Below are 27,196 nucleotides of genomic sequence, written 5' to 3'. Positions count from 1 at the left end.
GATGGGCACACCACACTTGATGCTCTCTGAACCAAATAAAGGTGGGAAATGTGCAGACGCAGTCAACCAGACAATTTACATGGGAGGGAATAAGGGTTCAGCCCAAAGACATGTCCATATTGAATCGTCTCAGATTTCCACGTGATCATGAAGGCTGTCCAACAAATAGTTGGTATTAGTTCACTATTCAGCCGTCTAGAGGGCGACATGGTTAAGTCAGCTACATTCCTGTACCCAACCTGTCTCTCCATTTGGGTCGGTCCTGCTATTAGCTGGAAACGGGAATCATTCCGGCCACAGGTCACTGCCACTAATTACTCCTCGCACACCAGGCTGATTCGTCCTAGGAAACTGGCTACATATATATTTTATCGCTGTACTTACAATTAAATTTTATGATCACGGTCCTAATTGGACGACATTCGACAATGAGTGAAGTATCAGAAATTCTCTCTGCTGACGGCTGTGACTATGGAAATAGAAATATCTGCACCATTCTTATTACTTGATATACTTTTCCAAGTAACAACAAAATCTTTCGTTCCCTTTACTATCGCAGTATTCTATGTCAGATCCATAACTTCCTTATAACTGAACGTAGTCATTTTCTTTGCACATGACGGAACACACACACACACACACACACACACACACACACACACACACACACACACACTTTATAAGCCTGTTGTTCAAGGTGAACCTTTCACGCATCCCCTACTACTAAGTATAATACTTCGGTAATAACTGATTGCTGGCGATACGAAACAATACTGAACGAAAATCAGCAATGGGTGGACATGTCTCATAAGTTTTTCTTGTAAGTGGTACCACAGTGTCTTAGAAAGAGAAACGTAACCGTCTTACAAGCCGCCAGATTTTAAAAAAACGATTGCAGTGCCTATGTTACCGTCACAAGCGGTCTTGGTTCTGCAGGTGCTCACTAGTATCGCTAACGATATCCAAGTCAAAAACTATACAAGCATTATAAATCGAGGTGATGCTGAATATAGACGGTGATCGCTGGTGTGTATATTAGCAGACCAATGGTGCTGTCACACGTCGCCGATGGGTTGAAGACCGCAATAAAATCACTGAATTTAGATAGTGATGTGGCTAAGGAAAGTGGTATGAAGCTGGTATTTGCAACCGCCTCATGCTGTCGCTAGATATTTGTCCAGTATTTGTAACCGTTCAACAGAACGATGCCATGTCAGAGGCTCTGCAATATACTCATTGCGTTATAGGCGCAGGTTGATTGAGAAGGATCACAAACAGTAGGTGGTGCGCTGATTAAGGTCATAAGAAACGTACACGGGCTTTTCAGATCCCTAGTGCTACGCTTTCTGGTAGAAATGCTGTATGTGGTTTGGAATCAAGTCTTTCCATTCAACCACATACCTGCATTGGATCCTACGGAGAAGTCTTTTAATAATTACAACCACTAGTGAATCAAATCTCTGGCACACTCATATCTTGAAAAGAGTCACCTTTTTCGAACCTATTTGCTACAGTACGATTTTAGATAGTCCCTATGCATCTTGCAGCTACCCCTCAGACCCAGCACTGCCACCCCTCCAGCTTTGCACATGTGATCGTTCCAATTTAAGATGGAACTGAGCAGAAATTGGAGAAAGCTACATCTACCACATTCTACAGTCTGTGTAGAAACACGCTAAGCTGAGTAAGTGCGACAGGACTGTGTTTTGACCATTCAATGGAAATGGGAACACTTTGTTGTAGCTCTGCCAGCCGTGTACAATGTGTAAGGTCGGCGCCAAACGAAACCCGCTCCTGCAACGCAAAGTAGTATAAAGACAGTACAAACAGTTATGGTGGTGTTTCTTATCAGGAATATAAGGAAGCCTCAACTTCATACAGGTACTGCAGTCCGGAGCAGATCCGCGTCCCTCAGGGTGCATTCATGTCTACCACCCAAACATTCTATCATCATTATTCTGTACCGTGCAACAGAAAAAAATTACGAACTATAAAAGCTCCGCTAACTTCATCGGATAGAGAACTCGGTAAGATTTTTACCGCATGTCTCTTCTCTTCTGATATATCGAAAACAAATACCGTCTGCATGCCAGCATTGAGCACATTCGGTGATCCTATTAAATATACAGATATCGATCGACTGGAGCAGGTGGCCAGTGATCGAAGTCGCTTGCACAACTAATGCAAAGTGTCAACACTTGCACTGTAGGAGGAGGAGGATGACCATATCCCACAGACCATACTATCAGTCGGAAGAGAGGCTCCCTGTGTCATTGTCTGAAACACTGTTTTTTTCTGCTGTCACACGTTTTGTACACTGCCATAAATTTTGTTTTTATCTCCATGACTTCGAGATCTGTGTAAGATTCTAAACTGACATTAACACGTTCTGATCCTTTGCCTCTCACAGAAAACTAGATGTCGCACAGTGTAAATCATGTTGTTGCTGCTCCTACCACAAAACACACACACACACACACACACACACACACACACACACACACACACATGCACTGGATGATTTTAAATAAAAGACAGTCACAACATAAGGGAACTGGAAGAGTTTTGTGGTGTTGTGGAGCGTTTCCAAACTGCTGCCCGAAGGTGGTCGATGACCTCTACATTTAAATTCATCTGCCACAATGACAAGATAGCTGATGATGCTGTGTTCCATTTCGATTGATTCCTCATATTGTAGTCATGTACGTGATTACTGTTTCGGTGCTAGCCATTCCCAGAAGGTGTTTCCCCTCCACCAAGACCCTTTTTCCATCTCAAACAAGCGATATAAGTCAGTCATTATGTGGTAATCAACAGTAGACCAGCGGATGGATGGGATGGAAAAGACACCGTCGATGTACCATAATAAGCATCACAGTTGATAGTGCGAACAATTTTAGTAATTTTACGGTAATTTCAACACCGGCCAATGGTGCGACAGCATGTTTCCCAGTTTCAGTATCATTGCTAAACCGACCCTCTTCTACTTCAGGAGTACCAATGTGGATGTAGATAAATGACTGTGCAGTACGTCCATTGATTGTTAATTCTCAAACATGTACATCATCAAAGTATACCAGACAGCGATTTAGATCTTTCGCTATGCAGATGGGATTCACAGGGCATTCTTAGGATAAAGTTAAAGACTGAAAGATCCTCTCGCACTGTCTTTGACCAACCTGCCCTGCAGCACCCTTAAATTTGCAACTGACCAGAAGTAGACTGCTACATTGCACGTCTTGTGAAAGAATGGAGCTTGCCTAGTCTGCACCCATCCAAGTGAACAAGATTTCTCCAGATGCGCACATGTCGAGGAGGTTAGCACCACTTATTGGCGAATGGTAGTAGATTTGAAAGTGTTGTGATGTAATAGCAGGCGATTAAGAAGAACAAGAAACGGGTGGATTTTATGCATGAGGAAGCTTCAGACAGATGGAGTTCGAAGCATTTTACGTAAATCAACTATGCTATCAGTTCCATTGTAAAAAACATATTTCCAGCGCATGACATGCATCCTTCTTGCAGGTTTCTCTACAATAGACTATGGTAACAAATTGTAAAACTAAAAATCTACTTCCTTAAAATATCGACTCTGTGTCATGCACAATATAGCTTTCCAGAGATGTGTAGCGTCCACTGTTCACATCTGATCACGGTTCAGAAATTATACTACGCTCACATCAATCCTTTATAAAATGATCGTTAGTAACAGGTAATACCACTTACAAGGAAACAGATAAACGCATAGCAGAGTCGTTTGACATGTGAAATTATACGTCATGTCGCCACTAACTCTGTAAACAGGACATCTGTCAAGCAGATGTATACACAGGGATTGCAGTGCCTTATAAACAACTGTCGCTAACGTAGAATCTCCTTAGTTATGAAACTGAAGTCTCGATTTTATACCCAAAATGCGACAGTGGAATGGAATACGTCACGTAAATGTTCGTTCGTGTAGAGGAATGTGTCGAAACAGGATGGTCACGATTCATCACTCATGAGATGGAAATCCGATGATGGCAGAGAGGTTTGCTGTTAACGATCGCAAGTAGACAGTGCTCTTAGTCACACACAGAACACGTGGTTGTATACGAGTCGAACGCAGGCTATGTCACAAAACTGTTGCATCCTGACAGAACAACGTAAAAAATGGTCAACCATTAAATCGTACCTTGTTACAGCTCAATCTCAACCGATCACGACACCCACTCTCTGTCACCCTTTAACGCAGATACATGAAAGTTTAGAGGCAGATTGGTTCTCTGTTTTCCTGGAAAGCGTCAAATACAGTAGTGAACTCGGGTGTATCACTGTTACCTCAATAGACATACATTAGAACTTTGCCTCAACGGAAAAAAATTGACGGTTTCCCTGGTTCCCTGCCCTTTCATGTCAACGTTTTCTTGGACTCCTATTTTTGTCGCATACTTGTTCCCGTGTACAACAATTTTTCTGCGCCAGTCAGAAAACACTCAAGTATTTCCTCAATTTACCCGCATTTTGCTGTCTTTCCCCACAATTTATACATATTTTCCGTCATTTTTCGTAATTCTATCGATTTTATGTCACTTCTATCCATGCGATCATGAGATTGCTTCTCCTTCCATGATCTAAAATTTCTTGTAAATGTAGTACAGCTGCGAACACCTAGCTCAAATGCATTATTTTTCTGGTCGAGTACAGTGCTACAAAACGCTGCCTGACCAGAAAAAGGTATAGATTTGACATGGAATACTGCGATAGCAAAGGGAATGGAAGATTTTCTTTTACTTGGAAAAGTTTGTCAAGTCATAAGAATGGTACAGATATTTCGGTTTCCAGAGCCACAGCCGTCGGCAGGGGGTATTTCCGATACTTCACTCATTGTCGAATGCCGTCCAATTGAGACCACAATGGTAAAATTTAATTGTAACTACAGTGATAAAATATATATGTAGCCAGTTTCCTAGCACGATTCAGCCATGTATGTGAGGAGTAAGTGGTGGCAGTGGCCTGTTGCACGAATAGATTCACATTTCCAGCTAATGGCAGGAGCCTTCTCGAGGCAGAGACGGGTTGGGGTACAGGAATGTAGTTGACTTAACTGTGTCGCCCTCTAGACGGCTAAATAGTGAACTAATACCCACTATGTGTTGGACAGCCTTCATGATCATGTGGAAATCTGAGACTATACCACATGGACATGTGTTTACGCTGGACCCTTATTTCCTCCCATGTAGATTGTCCGGTTGGCTGCTTCTGCACATTTCCCACCTTTATTGGGTTCAGAGAGCATCGACTGTGGTGCGCGCATCTAGTAGGTGTAAGGCGGGTGGAAGACACGTTTCCTGGTTCTCTAGGCATGAGAAACATCTTAATTGACTTTGTAAATTATAACAATGATTTGGAATCTGTTATATCACTGACATCGGTATTCGTGAGTGGAAATATCAGTTTCCTCTATTTATTTCGAGTTTTCACGTAAAGACCTTCACAGATGTGACAAGTTTCCAATTACTCAGTGGTTTATAGAACGCTCCACCCTGCTAAAGATTCGAGTTTTTTGAGATATAAATTCCTGTCTATATCTTAGGAGTTATACTGTGTAAGAGATCGGCAAAATACTGCTATGGGCATGATATCGAGAAGTATCGCGAAAATGGTATGATATTCACCATGTGAAAATACATATGCTCTTGTAATCCCAGAGTCTGAAGATGGGTGTAGACAGCCAGCAAGCAGGTCGGGACCAGAAACTGTAACGCCTTTGTGCCGAGGGGGAACCGACCCAGCCTTTGTACAACAGTTCATAGAATGACCTGTGTCCGCTGAGGGTGCTCTGCTCACATGTTGGGCCAGTGTGTGTGTGGGGGGGAAGATGACTTGTGACCATCGGCTGCAGTGAATGACCTACCGACCTCACGGGAAATATCTAGTGCTGTGAGGACTATTTACGGTCCGTGTGCGTATCCTGTCTGTCTTTGCGGTATTTGTACGAGTGTATGGTGGTCGCTAGCAATATCCAGGAAGCAGAAGTGATGATTTTGTTTGGTGTAGGATACAAATTGTGTGTTTAATACATCGAGACGATATGTAGTGATATATAGCCAGGATGGAGATCGGTTTCTTACTGAAATATTCATGCTTCTGTCGTCAGTGGCAGAACAGTGTAATTTAAAAAGTGTCTTCCCTTATTGCATGATTTGTGGACCACTTTTGGAAGGTTTTACTGTCAGTGCAATATAACGATCTGTACAAAATAGTTTTGCCACTGAAAGTCTCGTCTACAGAAAAAAAGAAGGTGGACAGTTCTCCCACCCAGGCAGCATCAGCAATTTGGCAGGTAAATTCAGTAAAAGCCAATCAGAATGTTCCATTCATTTACAAGACATCCTTTGTGCTGGGACAGAGGAGCCTGTACATAGTCCTCGAATGTTTACCTTATCGGAGACGTTTGCTGAAAGCATGATGTCTTGATTTCCAGGAAGGGTATTACGTGATAGACAGGGTGCCTCGTTAGCACCATCAGAAAGGATACATTCGGTGTTATTCTCGGCTATTTTCGTGAACAGGTCCAGTTAGGACAAGAATTTCCACGTGGCTAGCTGTGACATTAAGTGTTTACAACAACAGAAGCGACCGTTAACTTACGATTTTGGAGAGGGAGACTTGGCTCTTATTTACATAGTCATGTGACATCAGTACAACACTGACAACATTTTAGGTGCGCCTGCAAGGGTAAGCCAGTATGCAAACATCTCACTCGGTGCTGGACCCAAGGCAAAGATGTGTGCAGCCAGACACATCTCGCATGTGGGACAGGCTGCCCTGTTAGGATTGCTAGGAAGAATGCATCTGGTCATCAGTCTGCCCTGGAACTCTGTAGGGAACAGTTAGCTGGTACGTTATGGTCGAATTTCTTAACAATAGTCCGAAACCGTTTTTAAATGTAATGAGTGTTTGTGCACAGCATTTTTTCGGCTGTTTAAGCTTTGTGAGCGTGTTTTCATAGCGTTATACATGCAGAGTGTTATACATGCATTATTTTGACAATTTACGAGTTGTTTTTGTGTCTGTACATCAGTGTACTGAATTATTTCGGTAATTTATGAGTAGTTTGCAGATCTGTAGTCTATTTACAGTGACGCCAAGCACGCCAGGGCGAGTGTTTTGTATCAGCATAATAAGTAAACTCCGTAAAATCCGTCTCGAAATAAACTGTTCCAATTTTCCACTGAAAGTAAATTAATTACATTCCATCCTCTACAGCAGCTGGACACAGACAGAGTCCTTTTCCCACCATTTTTCCCCAAAGCGCCATGGGACGACAGTGTCCACTGGTGGTGGTACAGTACTAGGTCAGTTGGACTCCAGACCTCATGGTGAATGCAGTGGATGGAGCTACTCCCTATGACAACTCAAATTGTTTAAATAAACATGCATGTAAGATAAAGACTTACATCCATCCTATCCAGCAGCCCAGCACAGAGTGAGTCTTTCTCCTGCCAGTTCCAAGGAAGAGATGGTGATCGGATGACAGAGGTTAGTAGAGGTAGCCCAGTTGACATATTTTCCTGCCAAAATTTTCCCACCACATCCTTAGGTTAGTGTAGGTAGCTCAAGTGACCTATTTCTCGACAAAATTTGATCATCCTGCCATTTTCTTCTGGGAGTGGTTGGGTAAAGGGAAGGCGCCGGGTGTGGGGAGGGGGTTAGGTTATTGGAGGTAGCCAAACTGACCTGTTTTCCGCCAAAATTTTATCTTCTCGCAAAGACATCATTGTGACGTTGCCATATCTATCGCCGCCATCTTGGATCCGCCATCTTCAATAACGTTGGTAATAATTCACTGTGGGACCGTGTCCTTGTTGCCCTAATACTACTGACCAGTTTCCAGATCTCGACTGCCATGTCTTTCCAGGTAACGCACTCGCTTATCTTCACTCTCGTTTTCCAGACACCGAGGTGACCTACACAAAGAGACTACATGACAGTATTTGACGACCACTGGTATCAGACTCCTAGGTAGACAGACTTTAGTTTTCTGGTCATGCCGACCCTGATAATAAAGTACACCTTCTCTAACTAATACCTCTCCAAAGAACATCCCTCCTTTAATTCCTTGCAGATGGCACCAGGCTCGAAATCCTACTCTTGCTCTTCCCTGACAACACTGAATAACACCGGAAAATCAGTAAGAACTGTAGCAGCTCCTTGTGGCCCAGGCACCTCCACAGTCTCAGCAGATGATAGCACCTTCGAGTCACCTTTGCCTCTGGTTTCCCCTTCCCATTTAAACATGTGGCTGATTTTGGAAACCATGAAAGTGAACCACATCAAATAGGGATCCTGAAATCCGGACTGCTCACTAGGCTGTCCTTCCTGTTTTTCGCGAGGGCAGGGGCAATACCCAGCTTAGTACTTTATTATCCTTTTCCAGCTGAAACTGCCCACTCTTCTGGGTAAAACCTAAACTTTTCAATGGCGAATAGTACGACTGACGTTTCCAGTTCTCACAAAGAATAATGCAATTTACGACTTGAGAATGCCTTTGAAGCATAATGCTATGGACAGTATTCACTTTCTGCTCTTGGAAGAGGACCGCCATAGTTAGCACTATTGAAGCATCATTTTGCACAACAAATGGCAAGTTGAAATCCGTAATCCCCAGGACCAGAGCGTTACTAACGGCCGTCTTCAGTTCCTCAAAGGCAGCCTGCTGACTTTCACCCCAACTAAACGTTTTACCCTTCTTCCTCAGCTGATTAAGAGAAGCCAGGAGGTCAGCAAAGTTACTCACAATTTTGCGAAATAAATTACTCCTCCTGATGAATCTGATGACATCTTTCTTACTATGGGACTGGAAACTTATAGATAGCACTGATCCAAGATGATCCATTCTCACCCCTTTCTTCGACACATTGTGCAATAAAATTGAGATTTCACTCTTGGCCAAGGTGACATTGCCTGGTTTCATCTTAAGACCGTCAACACTTTCTTCAGAGCTTTTTACCATAAATAACTACATTGTCCAAGTAATCGTACACGAATTTGAACTTCAGCTCTCCCAAAACAGAACCCAACAGGTGGAGCAACACCAATGCTCAGGTGGACAACCAGAATGGCAAACAGTTAAATGCATACAAATTATAATCTATACCGGGAGCTGTCAATGATTTAGAGTCGTTGATAAGAATGACTGATAGTATGCCTGGTTTAGGTCCAACACTGAGAAAACACAAGACCACCAAACCTTGTAAAACAGTTGTAGAAGTCAGAAAGTGGAACAGATTCCAAAACGACCTTTCGCTTCAGTAACTGATAATCTGCTACTGGACTGTACCAGACGCCATTTGGTTTTGGTACAAAAAATTGGAGGACCATAGGAAGAAACAGACACTAATAACACCATCCTCCAACAACCTGGCCACAATTTTACACAATTCTGTCATCTTTAAGGGGAAGGGGGGGGGGAATCCAATAAGGTGACTGACTGACTGACTGGTGCATAATGAGTCAGCCTGATTTGATAGGATGTCTTGTGTGTTACTCCCTTTTTCTCTGAAAAGGCATATAGATACTGATAATGTACTTGCAATAACTGTTTAGCCTGAACTTCTGGTAGATATTTGACATCAAACCTGGAGCTCCCTCCCTGAACCCAACAATTACAGAATGCAAAATTTTCGTCAAGACCTAAACTTAAAGTAAAAGTAAAATTCTCTCTGAGCATACTCGTAGATCAAGATGCAAAAGGTTTGTGTAAGAAAATCATACTGCAACAACATATGCACCATTAAGTGCTTAAACTAAAAATTTGAAAGGCAAGGTTCACATCGCTATCCCAAGTCTGCAGTCGACCAGCCCAACAATCTCCAAAGTCTCATTAGCAACAGACCAACAGTTCTCCTTAGCTGACTGTAATCACAGTAAACCCACACCTTTTATTAGTTACATACTGATCATAGTTAAGCAACGGCATGCAACTCACAGACTCGAGTAGTTCACACACAGGTTCAGTTCCCACATAAGCACACATGAACAGCAATCGAAAGAGGCATCAACCCCACACACCTTGCGACAATCCTTCAGTGGTAGGCTGGTACGCCACCACCCTCGTTTTCCCCCTGTATCCTCTGTCTACGCCCCCCCCCCCCCTGCTGTTTAGTACAGTCACATGCAAAATGCAGCGTGCTGCTGCATCTAAAACACCCCAGACGTCATCTTTGAGGCTATTTAGGACTATGATTAAATATAGCAGCCATGTCACTGCTCTTAGGTAGCCTTACCTCTTTGTTTTTCTCATCACCGTACCATGCATTGTCTACATTCACAATCATGTGTTCGAAGCCAGAAAACAAATGAGGCCTGTTCAACAATATCACCTGTGATCGATCCTGTGGCCGCATACGTCCTAGGATGCTTCTCTTTCAGATATATTGACATACAAGACAACCATAGCCATCCTCGCCCTGCCTGTGTGATCTGACAATGTCTTGTTGAACTTGATAGAAGTAAGCATCTGTAAGATCTTTGTATCTGTGTGCACTTAAGCATTACCCTAAAATCTTCTCCCAGAGAATGGCGAGAGCTCCACACCGTTCTAATACTTGAGTTATGTTCAGTTCAGCTGTCCTTCTGCCAGAGATGAAATAATGTGACATATTAACTCTTCAGGAACTCCAATAACTTGTGTCTGATCTTGCAGTTTAACAATTAATTACAAAACTTCTTTAATGTCATCAGCATCTTTAACAGATAAAATGTTTTCCACTTGAAGTGGATTCAGAAGCTCATTAAATTGTCCCCACAAACACGTGGTCCTTTTTGCACCTACACCTTCTCCAACATCTAACCTTCCTTTCTCTTAACTCTCCCGCCATTTGAGAAGGGAAACGAGCCTCTGTGCAGAAATAATTTTCTCCTGTAATACATGAATATCCACCAGATATTTAGCTTCATTATAAACAACCTGAAAATCAGTGACACCATTGACAACGTGATCTACAAGAGTGTATAGACATAGCAGTGATCCAAAAAATCGACACCCTCTTTAACTATACCAAACAAAGAGTCACATGTGGCACCTGCAAGACTCACCTCCTGGATGACATTCACTGTGATATGGACCACATTGTCTAACATGGCCCACAAACAATGGCTCATTTCAGCCGGACTGCCTTTGTCCACTTTGCCTCCTATGCATAACTCATACTGTAGTGGATCTTTCCTCAAATATTTCAGTGCCAATACGGCTCTTGGCATCATGGTAAGGTAACTGCAAACATACATAGTAATTAGACAATGACCCATAATTTTACCCTAAATCACTAAATTAACTTAACTATTCCATATCGGGGAACGCAATCTTTCCAAGTAACCATGCTCATTGCTATCATTTTGATACCACACTCTATTAAGATTTTACACCAGTTGAGCAGTTTGGCTAGGAAATAGGGCTCCTTCAGAGGAACGCTGCTGAACTTTTACTTAAGATTTTACACTTATTAATAAAAACTTTATTAGTGTAAAAGCTTCATTTTTTGATACTCAAAAGAAATACATTGATCAGAATAGAGCTCTTTTACTCAGTAAATATAAAATTCTTTAAAAACCAAAACACACATGACCAAGTACGAGCAGAAATAATATTAATGTAAAACAGAATGATACAATCAAATGGGAACTATTAATCCACAGTTATGTTTTAAAACAGGACAATTTCGTTCCACTCCTTGTACATCAAACAATATAAGACACTGCAACACTGAAACATATCTCGATGGGTCCTTGCCTGTAATATGAAGTTATTAAAGGAAATTCTAAAGTATTCAGCATGAATTTTTTTTCATCGTTAACAAATACCAATAGGTGACTGTGTAAGGTCAGTTTTAACCACCTTATATTAGTATATTACAAAAGATTACAAACTCACAACTTCCAATCTAAATACAATATGCTGTCAGCAAAAGACTACGGATCATTGGCAATTGGTTGTAGTAACACTAAGTAAGAACAAAGTAGCAAAAGTAAGTTTAAGCCTGGAAAATTCGTGTAGAACCATATCAGGATAACCAGCTCAATTAATCATTACAGGACCAGAGCCAGAATATGCACTATGCTGTTCGTTGGTTGGTCAAGAGAATGGACAAATCCACTGCAGGCCACTTGCAATTACGAAACAATCCCGTGGTAGCACGGAAAACTAGTGCACAGAGTATTATCAGCCAATTACAACAAACAGAGAAGTGACATTAGTTAACACAAAAGACATACACTTTCACATGCATGCTTAATTAGCAGTTGCAATGTCCACAGTTGACAGAATATAGCAAGACATAAAGTTTCTTTCCGAAATGTCATACTTTGTGATGAGATATATTACCTGTCCAAAATAGTTTCTTCTGCAATTTCAACTACTAGCGAAGGAATAAGCAAACAGCCACTTGAACAGAGAGTGAGGTGAGATTAAAAATACCAATCAAAGCCTTGAAATTCTCATAACGATATCAGTTCAAAACTAGCGACTGCAGCGAAGGCACTGTGTAACATACCTAAGGAGCCGCAATTCTAACGCAGTCACCCAAAGTTCAAAAATCCAGTTCACCGTAGAAACAGCCATCCAACTTCATTGCCAAACGCCTCTCACCGCACAGGACATCCACGCATTACACCTTAACAAAACAAGGTCTCTAACCCAGCCTACAGTGCTCGCTCACTCCCATGGACTGCACCGGTCATTCGTGGCTACCACACACAGAGCCGCTGCTGGCTCTGAAGTCTTCAAACACCATCTCTCAGCTGCTCAGCAACCTCCAGCTCTGTCCAGCCACTGCCTTTCGACCAGGATGATGCTTAAAAACCATTTTCGCGCCACGGAGAATGCCCCCTCCAGCAGTCCATCGCTATGTCGCTGGTGTCGATTGTGCCCACAGCAAAATCGATTACAATGCATCAGTTACTAAGTGTCTTCTCTGAAAACTACTTACAACATGTAATTCAGAACCCCACCCATGACGAAAATGTATTAGATATAATAGCAACAAACAGACCTGACCTCTTTGAGGATGTCCACAGCAAAACTGTATCAATGACCATGAGGCAGTTATAACAACAAAAAATACCAAAGTACAAAGGGCTATAGAAGGAGTTGTGTCATCTCTATGAGCTATGAGGAACTTGAAAGTGTTACCTTAGGACAGGAACCAGTAGAGGAGCTATGGCTCAAGTTTAAAAGAATAGTTGATCATGTTCTGCATCGTTATGTAACCAGGAGAGCACTTCATGATGGGAGGGTCTGTCCAGGAGCCACAGTTAATGTAAATATACCTCTAAGAAACAGAGGCTACTGCATAATAGGTATAAAACAAAGTGTTGGACTATAAATAGAGAGATGCTGAATCGAACACGTTTGACAGTCAAGAGACAATCCGCGAAGCCTTCATTGATTACAGTAGCAGCATACTGTCGAGTGATCCTTCACAAAACGTATGTAAAAGCTGTTCTTCTTTATTCCTCTTCTTCACTCCATCTGAGACCACTGCTGGATACAGGCCTCGTTTCCATGCCTTCTATTTTCAGCCACCTGTTAACATTGTGTTTAAGCCACCAGCTTCAAATTAATAATCCATATCTTTCAGCTTCTTCCAGTGCTCTCTTGTGGCCCGATTGTGTCCAGTGAACAATTATGTTGGCCCATTTGCTGTACTCTTGTCGAATTATGTTTCTGACCAATTACCACTTCAGTCTGACAATTTACTCAATGATGTTTGTTAGTTCTGAACTCTTTCCAATGTCCTGTGACGGAATCTTATGCCTGGGCCTGACGCATACCAAATGTCGCTCCAAGGCTCAATGTGTGCACTGCAGTATGTGAGCACTTGCATTGGAGGCATGGTTTACAGACTGTAGATTGTAACTGGTAGTATGCGCGCGACATCCTTGCTGATCAGGCTAGACCTTAGTTTCTGGAATGTTGCCCTGCTTAGTTTTATTCTGAGAGGAATTTCTGAACTTTGATTGTTTTTACCTAGTTTCATTTTGTCATGGAGATAAATGGATTCATCAACAGCTTCTGGAGACTGGTTTCTGACTGTACGTGGTTATCTGGACTTTTTTATTTTTCTGTTATTGAAGTTCATTTCCAAGAACATTTCTCTACTGAACAGGCAAATAATTTATAGTTACATGTCGATGATCAGATACAGTAATTATTAATAACGGAGAGTAAGTTGACTTCCATCTCCACTCACTTAATGAATTCCAAAGCAGTTTAAGACTGCATATTGTAATTGTCTCAGACTGATGTTGGGAGTAACGTTGCAAAAGATATGAACCAATGGAATTTTTGAAAAAGCAAATTGCACATCACGATCTGATAACAGCTCTATGCTGTGCGATTAGTTAAAATTCTTGTTCTTCTTCCTTGAGTGACTGCAGGACAGGTTATATGATAAGAGAAAAAGATATTGAAAGTTAGTAACAAAGTTATGCCAGTGGTGGATCGGTGCCAACTCGAAATGCTGCGTCTCTCCCATGCTAAAAACACCTGAAAAATCCAACTAATATCACATTGTTTATTGATATAAATATGTGGGCTGGTTTTGTAATAAAGTATTTGAATACATTTTGAATGAAAATTAGCTCAATGTATTATAAATTATTCATAACTACAGACAATGATGCCTATATTACAGGATCAGATTGGTAAAAGACAAAAGCGAACAGCGAGGCATCTCCTAGCTGCCCTCAAAGAAAAAAAATTGAAGGCTTGCCATCATTTATTTGTACAGGTAGCATAAATATTGCCATACAGACACTCTGATCCTCAATCGACATATCAATTCTATCTTCCTTTGCACAAGCGTACACAAAATTTTACACACGCTGGTGCATGGGTGATTGCAGGTGTGCGCCACATTGTTGTGGTGTTGGCGGACGCCTCGTCCAACGACTCACCACGTTTTGTTCGCTACCAGGTCTCCATATATGTTCTGCAAGCACCTATGAATATCTACGATTCTCTGGTTTTTCGCCAAAAGAAACTCAATGACAGCTCTCTGCTTGGATTGCACCTGTGTTACAGAATCCATTTTGAAGGATATGTATTGCTCTGGCATGTGTTGGGGTGTCATGAAACTATAGGGACTGAAGCAAGAATATACCACGATATCCCACATCAAATTCCACATTTTTTCAACCGAAATTTGCCGAAAACAGAATATGCTGAATTACTTATTGAACGCCCCTCCTACTAATATCAACCTCAGATTTTCTCAGATTATGTAGTTATCCATAATGAAGCACAGCTTGAAAGAAACTGCACAAATATTCAGTCATATCCTGATAAGATTTCAAAATAGTGCAAAGATTGACAACCTGTTTTAAATGTTCAGAAATGTGAAGCTGCGCGCATCAAAAAACGAAAAAACGTGGTATCCTAAGAATTTAACGCTAACAAGTCACAACTGAAATCAGTAAACTGGATGTAACGCATTGTAGGGACACAAAATGGAAATCAGGTAGACTCAGTAATGGGTAAAAGAGATAGCAGACTTTGGTTTACTGGTAGAATACTGGGGAAATGCTACCAGTCTACCAAGAGACTGCTTGTAAAGCATTCATGCGAGCCATCCTAAAATATTACTCAAGCATTTGGGATCTGTACCAGCTAGGAATGACAGGGGACATTGAACATACATAGAGAAGGGGAGCATGAATGGTCACAGTTGACCACTGTGAGAGCAGCACAGTCAGTAAACTGTTACAGAAAGGTGTAGAAGAAAGTCATTACAACAGCAAAGAAACTAAACAACATTCATACATTAACAGAAACCAGCATGACAAGAAAGATGAAATCAGTTTGGAATGTGATAAATACAAACTTCGACAGAAGCAAAGCAAAGAACATCATCATTGTTCTTAAAGGCTAAGACTAAACTATAAAACTATAAATGATTCTTTACAAATTACCACTATATTCAATAGATACTATATAAGTACAGTACAAAATCCTACAAAAAACCAAAATCATATAAAGGCTAATCATAGCATATATGTGAATCCAAAACTATGTTTTTGTATCATGTAACAGTACAAGAGGCAGAGAATGCAATTAGCAGACGAAAAAATAAATTTTCCTGTGGTACAGGTAGCGTTCCCGATATAGTAACTAGACACAGTAAATATATTGTTACTCTGCTTGTTGATATAATTGATGCCTCTTTCAGCACTGGTGCTTTCCCTAGAGAACTTAAGCTATCAATAATAAAACCATTATATAAGAAGAGTGATCCTTATGAGGTAAAAACTACAGACCTTTATCAAAGTTGTCTTGTTTCTCAATAATTTTAGATAATCATGTATGAAAGACTCTGTGCTGTTTTGAACAAATGTGGAATATTTGTCAATGAACAAAATGGTCTTATAAAAAATATGGCGACTGTAACTGCTATATATAATTTCCCAAAATTTGTTCTAAATTCCATTGTTCATAATGAAAGAAACTGTGAATTGTTTTTAGACTTATGTAAGGTATTTGATGTTATTGATCATAAAATTTTGCTTAATAAACTAATTGTAGCGCAATGGAGTCCATTGCACTGCTCACACGTTGTTTAAATCTTACTCATAAGCTTTCTGAAATCCCATTCACAGTTTTTTGTTTTGAACAATGATTTCCATGTCGATGAAACTAGATGTAGAACTGACTTCCAAGGAGAAAGACACATGAAAGCTCAGTATCAAAAAAGTATAATATACCATTCCAAAATTCTTTTTGGTGCCCTTCCCATAAGAATTAAAAAGATATCAATGGACTTGAGAAAATGCTTATAAAATGTTGATAGAATTGAAGCGGTAGAATCTTTAAGGCAGATGGAAACTATCCTAGAAAGCCTACTTACAAAATTTCAGATACTAGCTTTGAATGGTTACTCTAGTAATGTGGCCTGTACCATAACCACAACTACAACTGCATACTTATCACTCACATAGGGATTGTGAAGACAAGATTGGATGAATTACAACGTACACAGAGGCAGTTAAACAATCATTATTTCTGCACTCCATACGTGAATGGAACGGGGAAAAGCCTTAATAACTGGTTCAACACGGAATATTGCATGCCACGCACGTCACAGTGGCGAGAGAATAGCGGTGAGGGCCTAGTTGTAGCTGTAGATTTGGAAGGAAGTTGTATGTCTAGTGGGGTTTCCTTCCGTGCAGCTTGCTTTGGCAAGTCATTTGCTTTCTTGTAGTTGTAGATTTGGAAGGAAGTTGTATGTCTAGTGGGGTTTCCTTCCGTGCAGCTTGCTTTGGCAAGTCATTTGCTTTCTAATTGTCTGTAATTCCACAATGGGTTTTAATCCACATGAATGTAATTTGTTTGTCGTGTTTCGGCATCTGTAATACAAAGATCGAATTTGAAGTAGATTATCATTGTTGGGCATTTAATTCTAGACAACGCTGTAGTATACTCTCAGAAGCTGATAAAATTACAGATGATGAGTACTTCTGACTCATGCGAGATTGCTTCGCTTTCGGATATTTTTATCCTGTGGGTTTTCTCGAGAAGGATGGAATAAATATTACTTTCCTCTGTCTACAGGATTCGACTATCGATATTTGTGACGATCGAACCAGAAAGCAAACTTGGAACTTCATTCGTGGCGGGAATTGAGCTAAGAATTGAAAGACGCTTGAATGTAATGTGTATGTGTGCTGAGAATTGTGCGAAGTTGACGTCTAACGAAGTTACGGAGAATTAAATTTTAATTATTATACTCTACAGTAAGGTGTATGAAGTGAAGTGTTGTGTGATATTTAATAGCAGATTTGTTTAATTTCGAACAGATGGCGAAACCTAGTATATATTCAGAACTCTTGTTAACGAACCTTGAATTGTTGTTCATGAATCATCCTCCAGCACCAGAGCTACAGGGGATATTACAAAAGGTAAGCGGTAAACTACGTAGAGTTATAATTCAAGCGTTCACATAAATGTACGGTGCTTACGTGCCTATGTTTTGTGGGTACGATTTTGTTTCGTCATATTTGTACTTCTTTCATGCACATAATTGTTTCCCACCACAGAAATTGTTAAAAAGTATTAGATCAAATACTTCGAACAGACCGACGTGTTGTCGGTGCGCTTTCTATTAATTCTGGATTACAGTTCATTGATTTACATGTTTAGATTTATGAATTATTCACCTTTAATCATTAATAATGGAATCAATGTCGGCTTTTTGTGTACATACAAAGTTACATAAGTGACATACATGATGTTAAAAATATATTTGTCCACAATACCGCAGATGATATATTCAGTATATTCATATATAAGTTTTTTATCACAATGAAAGAGAATTAGTAGGCTCCTACTGAAGATCGCACTTAGGTCACATTTTGAACTTATCTTTTGTATAAGATGCTTTTTCCCTAGTTTATTTCTGTGTGGTGCTTTAAAGCATACTCAGTGACACATTGTGTGTATGTAGTGTTACCATATTAAACACTTTTATCTCCGTCTAACTATCCTGAGTTTTCTAGGGTGTAGCAACTGTGATGTCAAGTCTTCTGTTTTAGGCATGTGTTATGTTGGATAGTGTGTCGTAGTGTGTTTTGGTTTTCTTTTGCATGCATTACATAACTTATTCTAAAGAGCGATGTAGTAATTGGTATTTTTAGTTGTTTTTTTTTTAATATCCTCTACAAGATTAATTACTTCTGACTTCACAGATGCATCCGATTGCCTTTTTCCCTCCTCTCTCTTCAGTGGATTTCCCTGCAAAAACATGGCATATGTGATGTGGGGGTGTGGAGGAAAGTTGTATTATATGGTCTGTGACATAAGTCCATAGTTTACCTAAGAGCTATGCGACATTAACTAACTTTGTACAGGTGTAATTAGTATGGCTTTTCGAATAAACGTGGATCCAAAGTAGTTTAGCCGAAACACAGTCATTGCTATTGTACTGCAAAATATACTTCTTCTTATGATACTCGCACACTGATGTTACACAAGAACTTACTCGAAATTTAAACAAAGTTTGTCTAACTTCATGAAAGTCATTGGCATTTTAAAGTTTTTTTGTAACTGAGCAGTAAACTATTTTGTGACACACTTCACTTGCCATCTGCCCAACAGAGCACTGTTCATCCATGTTTTTGCATTCCAGTTAATCTCTCAAAATTAATTACAAATAGAACACAGCACATAACACATTCTACACTCGATGAAGTATGTACATCCACTCTAATAGAGGTTTCAGAACGAACTGACTACAACAATGCCACACCCAGCAATAATGTACTTCTACAATGCCACACCCAGCAATAATGTACTTCTACAATGCCACACCCAGCAATAATGTACTTCTACAATGCCACACCTAGCAATCATGTACTTCTTTATTGACAATAAACCTAAATGTAAAACCGAGCGAGGTGGCGCAGTGGTTAGCACACTGGACTCGCATTCGGGAGGACGACAGTTCAATCCCGTCTCCGGCCATCCAGATTTAGGTTTTCCGTGATTTCCCTAAATCGTTTCAGGCAAATGCCGGGATGGTTCCTTTGAAAGGGCACGGCCGATTTCCTTCCCAATCCTTCCCTAACCCGAGCTTGCGCTCCGTCTCTAATGACCTCGTTGTCGACGGGACGTTAAACACTAACCACCACCACCTAAATGTAAATGGGCATTTTTATAACCATAGAACAAAAGCAAAAGCTCATATTGTTTAACATTGCATTATTAAGAATAAATAAACTAAATCAATATTGGGTGATGTGTTAACTAAATATATCAGAATTAAATTTTATTCAATGAAACAATAAACCAATGAAATAGGCAACAGCCATAAGATCAGTTGTAGAGTAATGTGAATTATCTCCTCATTTTTACAAACTCATATCTTTGTTCAGTCAGATATCAATGTTGAAACTTGTACAGCACATTTTTATATCCAGCCCCACCTGAGATAACTAACCCTAAACTTAACAAAAAATGAAAATCGTCACATACTTACAAATGAAAATGGCCACCATTCAGTAAAGGTGCAAGATAAATTATTTAAAAAAAAAAAAAAAAAAAAAAAAAAAAAAAAAAAAAAAAAAAAAAAAACTGTTTTGAACTTCTCAAATATAGGGCAATCACATATTTAAAAAATTAAAATATTTAAAAATGGTCAAGAACCATCATCGGACCACTTCATATGGATTGACCCTGCTATCTGCTGGTCACTGTAGAGAAAAACAGGGTATCAATCAGAAATTGCCGCCCCACTCCCCCAGGTTGCTCGCCTCTCTTTGGCGGGTTCATGCTTGGCTACCATGGGGCCCCAACCCTTGCAGCATCCTTTTCCGCTCGTGCTGCCTGTCTGTCCTCTCGCTATTCCTTCTCCCCTCCCCTGTTGTTGGAAACATGTTCTGCATATTCAGTCGCCGATATCAGAATAGTCTCACCACTGTCTTTTGCTCCTTCTCTCTTTTTGTCATTCCTTCTCCCTTTTTGTCATCCCCCTTCTCCTATCCTTCCTCTGCCCCAGTGTTTGAGGTTCCTCTTTTTCCTTCTTTCTTCCTGTGCACTCCTTAAGGCCAGCTCATACGCCTAAGACATAACAGGTGACTGGATAATGCATAATTCCCAGCCCCGGATTGATAGGTAGCGTTCGCATGTATCCCCTGGTAAAGGCCAGACCCAGGGAGGGTGATTACCTGAGCTGCTACCTTCCTAAATTGCCGATTGGTCCCTCTGTCAGGTGTTGGGGAGGTGTGAACAGTCACCGAAGGTGGGTGTGCCCTCTTCTGATGGGGCAATCCGCAGTTGAAAGAAGTGCGCCATAGGAGACGATGGCAATCATGGGTGATTTTCTCACAATGAGCCAATCATTCTTTTCAGCATCAATGTCTACCAAAAGTAAATGAAATGAGGCTAATGATTCAAAGACCCTCCCAGCTGCACCGCAGTTCCTTGTTGTTCCATGTAGCGAAGACAGTCAATCCTTCACTATGGTAAATATGTTAATTATTCAGAAAGGTGTTAATGCTGCTGCTAGCCTGTGAAATTCCACCCATTTTTTTATGAAATGTCACTTTGCTTTTGGAGATTACTTCTGATTCTCAAGCACAACAACTGCTTGCAGCTTCGCTCCTCCAGGGCTCTCCTGTTTGTGCCAAGGTCCACTGAAGGCTGAACTCTTCCTGGGGTGTTATTTACACTAGGCTGCAGGATCAGGATAGTCTGACTGAGGCTGAGATTCAAACCTACCTCTCTGATCAGGATGTCATTGCAGTTGCGGGGGGGGGGGGGGGGGGTCAGTTAACTGTGTTTTTATTGATGCTATTGTTCAATCCACCTACCTCGATAGGATTCCTGCCGATACCCCTTCACTCTGTGGTAGCAGGTATGTGCTACGCAGTGTAAAGCAGTGTTGATGAAACCACCACCCAGTACCTATCAAACAGAGGCCGCATAACTCTAGTTGAAAGTCAGCTCCTGAAAGTTCATGATAAAAAAAATTGGGCGTACAGGATCTTCAGTTTGCTTGAAGAAAAGCATTTACAATTAGATTAACTCTGCTTTTTATTCATATTGAAACACATGAAATGACTATCAAGTCCGTATTTAATATGGGAAAAGGTTATCATTCAAAGTTCACTGTCTGTATAACAGATACTCGAAAAACAGCCAGAATTTTAGAAGTCCAATCCGACTAATTTTCACATTTTACCACTCTCAGACTCACAACTATTCGCGATTTAAACATTCAGTCGTTTCAGTTGTGTTCTTCATAAGAGGTGCTCGCCTAAATATTTCGTGCACAGCACGAAACACGCCCACGCAGAGCTGTTACTATTACCAGAAAGTTCACATGCTCGTATCTCTCAAACTATTTAATTTAGAAACACCAAACATTCATTAAAATGTTCACAACTCCAGGCGCTTCAGTCACAATATGTTCAAACCGAAATTAGCTCACTATTTCCTCATCTTACAGAGTATTTTTAAGGAGCAGTCTAACATTGTGTTATCTGTAGACCAGCTAGCAAGCGACTCCTCTTGAGGTACTCTCATATCTACCAACTCCTCTCTACACGTGGGAACAGCTTAATTCTGATTGTCTGTTGATCTAGATGACCAGTCAGATCATTCCTTCCAGATCATTTTCACGGCAAATCTTACCTTATCCAATCACTAATTTGATGGTAATTATTGTCAGCAAAACTTCAAATTCTTGTATTTTGTTTAATCAAAATAAACGAAGTGCGAAATATTCTTCAAATTGATAAACAAACATATTCCGTCTCTAACTTCCATTCTGGCTACTTTTGTACAAAAGCAAGCACACACTGACATAGTCACCTGAATCATGGTTGCAACGTAACTTTCCCAAGGTTCATTTGTACAAGGTTTTACGTAAAATGAAATATTAAATTTTGATGTATGTCCCACATACACACACTCAATCATTCTCATGCACTCACATGGCAAAAATAATCAAATAATGTTTTTGACCGATTTTTGTATTATATAATGCACAGTGATTAAAGTTTTAAAAAAAATTCTAATTAATTGATTTTTATACACTGATAATTTTGGAATGGCTCCAAATGATAATTAAAGTCAATCTGTTATTGTTCCAAACTTGGTTTTAAAAAACAAGTGTAGGTTTTAGGAGTTTTAGGTAATTCTCCTTATCTCCAGAACTATAGTAAATAAAAATCTGAAATTATGACAGCATCATTCCATTAATAACAAAAGGTTGTGTATCAGATTTGAACAAAATCGGATCATAACTAATATGGATTATTTAGGTTTGTAGAGGGTACAAATCTTTGTATTGACTGAATGTTACACTATGCAATTCTCACAGCAGGCAGCATCAGCTGTGCTGTGAGCAAAGCAGATAAAAAACATCGCCATACAGATGGCTGCGTGTCTTACTGTAACGAATGTCATCTCGTAATAACTTGCTGCATTACACACACCCTACGAACCTAAAATTACTTCCTAACTTTACAGATACACACATATCATAATTCGTTTCCTCTGTGAAAGTGGTTTTTATTTCCAGATATAAGGTTCTTCTTTAGTCTTGGAGCAGGGGCAGGTTGGTTGTGGTTGGGACTTCTTTTTGAGTCTTCTCGGCCTGTGATCCCACGACCGCCCCCCCCCCCCCCCCCCCCCACACACACACACACTTTTTCCATTTTTTAGATCTGTTCTCACCTTTTATGCTTTTATTGTGTGTGTTTAATGTTCATTAGTTTCTAATTTGACTCCCCTGACTGGATCTGTCCACTTTTAGCAGACCTTCTTTCTTCTATAACTCACTTCGGAATCACGTGACTGATGACCTCGCCATTTGGTCCCATGCCCCTCAATTAATCAACCAATCCATAGCCCTCTAGGTTGCCAGCGACAGTCAAGTGTCCAGCGTTTAACCTTAAAGGTGTTCTGTGCACTGATCCATTGGTCCTTGCAGAACACCTCGCAACACACTTTGCAACAGCATCGGCGTCCTCTTCCTATCCTGATATCTTCCTCCCGCAGAAATGCAACTGAACAGACCCCCCCTGTTTAATCCTGTACCGTGCTGAGCCCTAGAATGAACCCTTCACTGAATGGGAATTCTTGCAGGCTCTTACTTCTTCACAAGACACGGCCCCAGGCCTGGATTCCACCCACAACCAGATGATCCAACACTTGAACGTTTCCCAGAGGTAGCATCTCCTCAGGGACTTCACCTGCCTTTGGCTCAATGCTGCTTTTCGGTTGCAATGGCGAGACAGTATAGTTATCCCTGTCCTTAAAACCCGGGAAGAACCCAACATCTCTTGACAGCTACTACCCAGTTAGCCTGATAAATTTACTTTGTAAACTGCTCGAGAGGATGGTTAGCTTCAGATTATGTTGGGTACCAGAATCTCGGGGCCTATTGTCCCTGTGTCAGTGTGGCTTCCAGGCGTGACAATCTCCAACTGACCATTTACTCAGATTGGAAACAGCCATCCGAAAGGGTTTTACTAACCGCCGGCAACTTGTCGCAGTCTTCTTTGACCTAAATAAGGCATATGACATGGCTTGGTGCCATCATGTTTTAGTTATCATCCATGACTGGGGCTTCCGAGGTCCCCTTCAGATTTTTATCCACGAGTTTTTTTCTCACTGTCTCTCCCGGCTTTGAGTTGGCATTTCACACAGCATCCTTCAGATTCAGGAGAACAGTATCCCAAGTGTTCTGTGCTAAGTGTCCACATTCTTCCTCGAAGCCCTCAATGGGCTTGTTACCTCTCTTGGTGGTGGGTACCCGAGTGTTGTACATCAACAATTTTTTGAATCTGACGCAGCTCCCACTCGGTAGCATCTGCTGAGTGCTGGCTCCAAGGCGCCATCCAAACGACCTTTGCGTGGACCACCTCCCAGGGCTTCTAGTTTTCTCCTTCCAAAATGTGTGTTATGCATTTTCGTCATTGACCCACAGTACACCTCGATCCAGAACTCTCTTTAGGCAACGAGCTCTGCAGTGTTGTACCAGAGCCTTGTATCTTGGGCCTTATTTTTGATAAAAAAGAAAACACATGGCTGCCCCATATTCACCACCTGAAGGCAACATGCATGCAGAAGCTTAAAGCTCTCCACCTCCTGGCCCACACATCTTGGGTTGCAGGTGTACCAATCTTCTCCATCTGTACCGTGCTCTGGTCTTGTCCAAACTAGATTATGGTAGTCAGGTTTATGGCTCAGCAGCTGTGTCCACTTTGCAACTACTTGGCCCTGTTCACCATTATGGGGTGCATCTGGCTATTGGTGCCTTTTGCACTAGTCTCATTGACAGTCTCGTCACAGTAGCGGGGATTCCCCCTCTACTAATATGACGGAGCCAACTCCTGGTTTCTTACGCAATTCCCATTCACCAATTCCTTGACTATCCGGTGTACTCTGTCCTTTTTGCTAATGAGGGATGTCTCCTTCCTGGCACTCGCTGGTAGGTGGGATTGTCGGTTGGCACGTGTCTCACTTCTTTCTGTCGGGATCTCCATCTCCACACTCTGGAATACACCATGTGTGTTTCCTCCCATACTCCCTCTTGGATGGTGCTTCGACCTCAGATTAGAACCAGTCTGTTCCTGGGTCCTAAGATCTCTGTTGCCCCTATGGTTTTCTGGCTTCTTGTCTGTGCCAACCATGCAGAGTTCCAGGGTGCCACCATCTTTTACACTGATGGTTCTAAAGACTATCGATAAGGTGGGATACGCTTCCACGTCTTCCAGTGGCTTAGAACACCATTTATTGCCGGTATCATGCAGTGTGTTCACAGCAGAGCTTCTAGCCATTCACAGAGCCCTCCATTTTGTTTCTGAGGCTTCCCTCCACAGTGTTTTAATTTTTTCAGACTCTGTGAGTAGCCTGTAGGCTATCGACGGATACTACTCTCATCACCCTTTGGTCTCCACTATCCATGGCCTTCTCTCTGCTCTTGGCTGTGCTGCCTGCTCAAGTGTCTTTCTCTGGGTCCCAAGTCATCTGGGCATCCGAGGGAATGGATTGGCTGACTGTTTGGCTAGAGAGGCAGATACTTCCATTTCTTGCATGATTCATCTGCAGGATGCAGATCTACATCAAATTTCTCTTTGCCCAAAAGTGGAATGACATCTTGTGCGCTTCTGCTCGTAGTAATAAACTCCGCACAATAAAGGAGTCTACTGTAATTTTGTGCTCTTCCTTCCGCTCCTCTTGGAAGGAGCCCACTGTTCTATGCTGTCTACGCATTGGTCATACCAGTCTCACCCATTGTTTTCTCCTTCATAACGAGCCACCCCCCACAATGTGGTCGTGGAACGAGACTGACGGTGTCCCACATATTGGTGGAATGTCTCCTTCTTTTGGCCCTTTGTGCTAAGTATAATCTTCCTGATTCCTTATATTTTGTATTAGCGTGTGATTCACGTATGGGTGAACTGGTCCTCAGTTTCTTCTGTGAAAGTGGTTTTTATTTCCAGATGTAAGTTTTTACTTTACTGTTGGTGCAGGGGCAGGGTGGTTGTGATTGGTACCTCTCTTTATGTCTTCTCGGTCCAGCACCCCATGGAAAGACTGCCCCCTTTTTTTTCCAGTTTTTAGATTTGGTTTCATGTTTTATGCCTTCTACTGTGTGTTTTAACTTCACTGACTGGATCTGTCCACTTTTAGTGAATTCTCTTTCTTCTGTTAGTAACTTCAGAATTGTGGGACTGATGACCTCACTGTATGGTTCCATATACCTTCAATTAATCAATCGATCAATCCTAGGACATGTGGCTTCTTGCTCCTGTTAGAGATCCTCCAATGTGTGGTGTTAGTGGCAGACAAATAACTGCGCACCACTTTTTACTAGTTTGTGTTTTATTTTCAGACAAGAGGGCAATGGTAGATTTGTCAGCAGATCTATCATCTCTTTCGAAATGAATGTGATTAGAGTTTTAAGATTTTGTGATGTGTCCAACATGTTTCCAAAAATTTTAGGGAGATGTTCATAATGTGTTAACATGGTGGCTCCATTTTTTATGTGATCAGCCAGTCGCATTTCCCTGTGCCATTCTTTTAGCTCTTCTGTGGTTTTACTTCAGTTTTAATCTCGTGTACAACACCTTTCACTCTTCTCTTTTGTATTAAGGCCCATTAGATAGTGTGATTGTGTGGACCAACATGAGTGTGGTGGGAGTGAGAGAATGAGTGTCATTTTATAGGTCTCCTCCTCATTGTGTGACAATAATATGAGACATCTAACCCACATTTATTTCTTTTAAAATGTGTAAGGGAGCAGATAACATCTGCGTTGAGCACCTGTGAACTTCACACACACACACACACCGGCCAACCTCTATTCCACTGGTGCAAATCACCGACTGAGTCTCCACCCTGGAGTCACTGACAGCCCCAGGGAGGTTACTGGTACCTCAGATGAAAGTTCTGCAATGGAACATTTGTGGCATCAGATCACTCAAGACAGACTTGCAGCTGCTATTGCGATTGCTGTACCTAGTCGTTGTATGCTTCCAAGAAACGAAATTACGCCCTCAAGACCACTTTAACCTCTTACCAAACCATTTCTTTGAACACCCAGCTACAAGCTGTTGCTGACAGTCTTTTTCTCCCCATTTGTACCTTTTCTCTTTGTAATATCTAGTTTACCCCATCATCTGATCTCACCAGGGCAGACATCCAATA

The 27,196-nt window shown here is 41.2% G+C and overlaps 1 protein-coding gene across 1 annotated transcript in view; it reads left to right on the top strand.

The window, feature by feature from the left end:
• Positions 1-17,581: 17,581 nt before the first annotated feature.
• The window catches only part of LOC124544780, a 144,145-nt gene continuing 134,530 nt past the window's right edge, over positions 17,582-27,196 (top strand). The window contains exons 1-2 of the mRNA XM_047123460.1: positions 17,582-17,736; positions 17,836-17,937. Of these exons, the coding sequence (XP_046979416.1) occupies positions 17,836-17,937 (102 nt within the window). The 5' untranslated portion in view covers positions 17,582-17,736. The remainder of the gene's footprint in view (positions 17,737-17,835; positions 17,938-27,196) is intronic.

The sequence above is a fragment of the Schistocerca americana genome, chromosome 8 (genome assembly GCF_021461395.2).
Source record: "Schistocerca americana isolate TAMUIC-IGC-003095 chromosome 8, iqSchAmer2.1, whole genome shotgun sequence".
Lineage (NCBI taxonomy): Eukaryota > Metazoa > Arthropoda > Insecta > Orthoptera > Acrididae > Schistocerca > Schistocerca americana.
The sequence above is the reverse complement of the archived record's forward strand: the minus strand, read 5'-3'. Positions and strand labels throughout refer to the sequence as shown.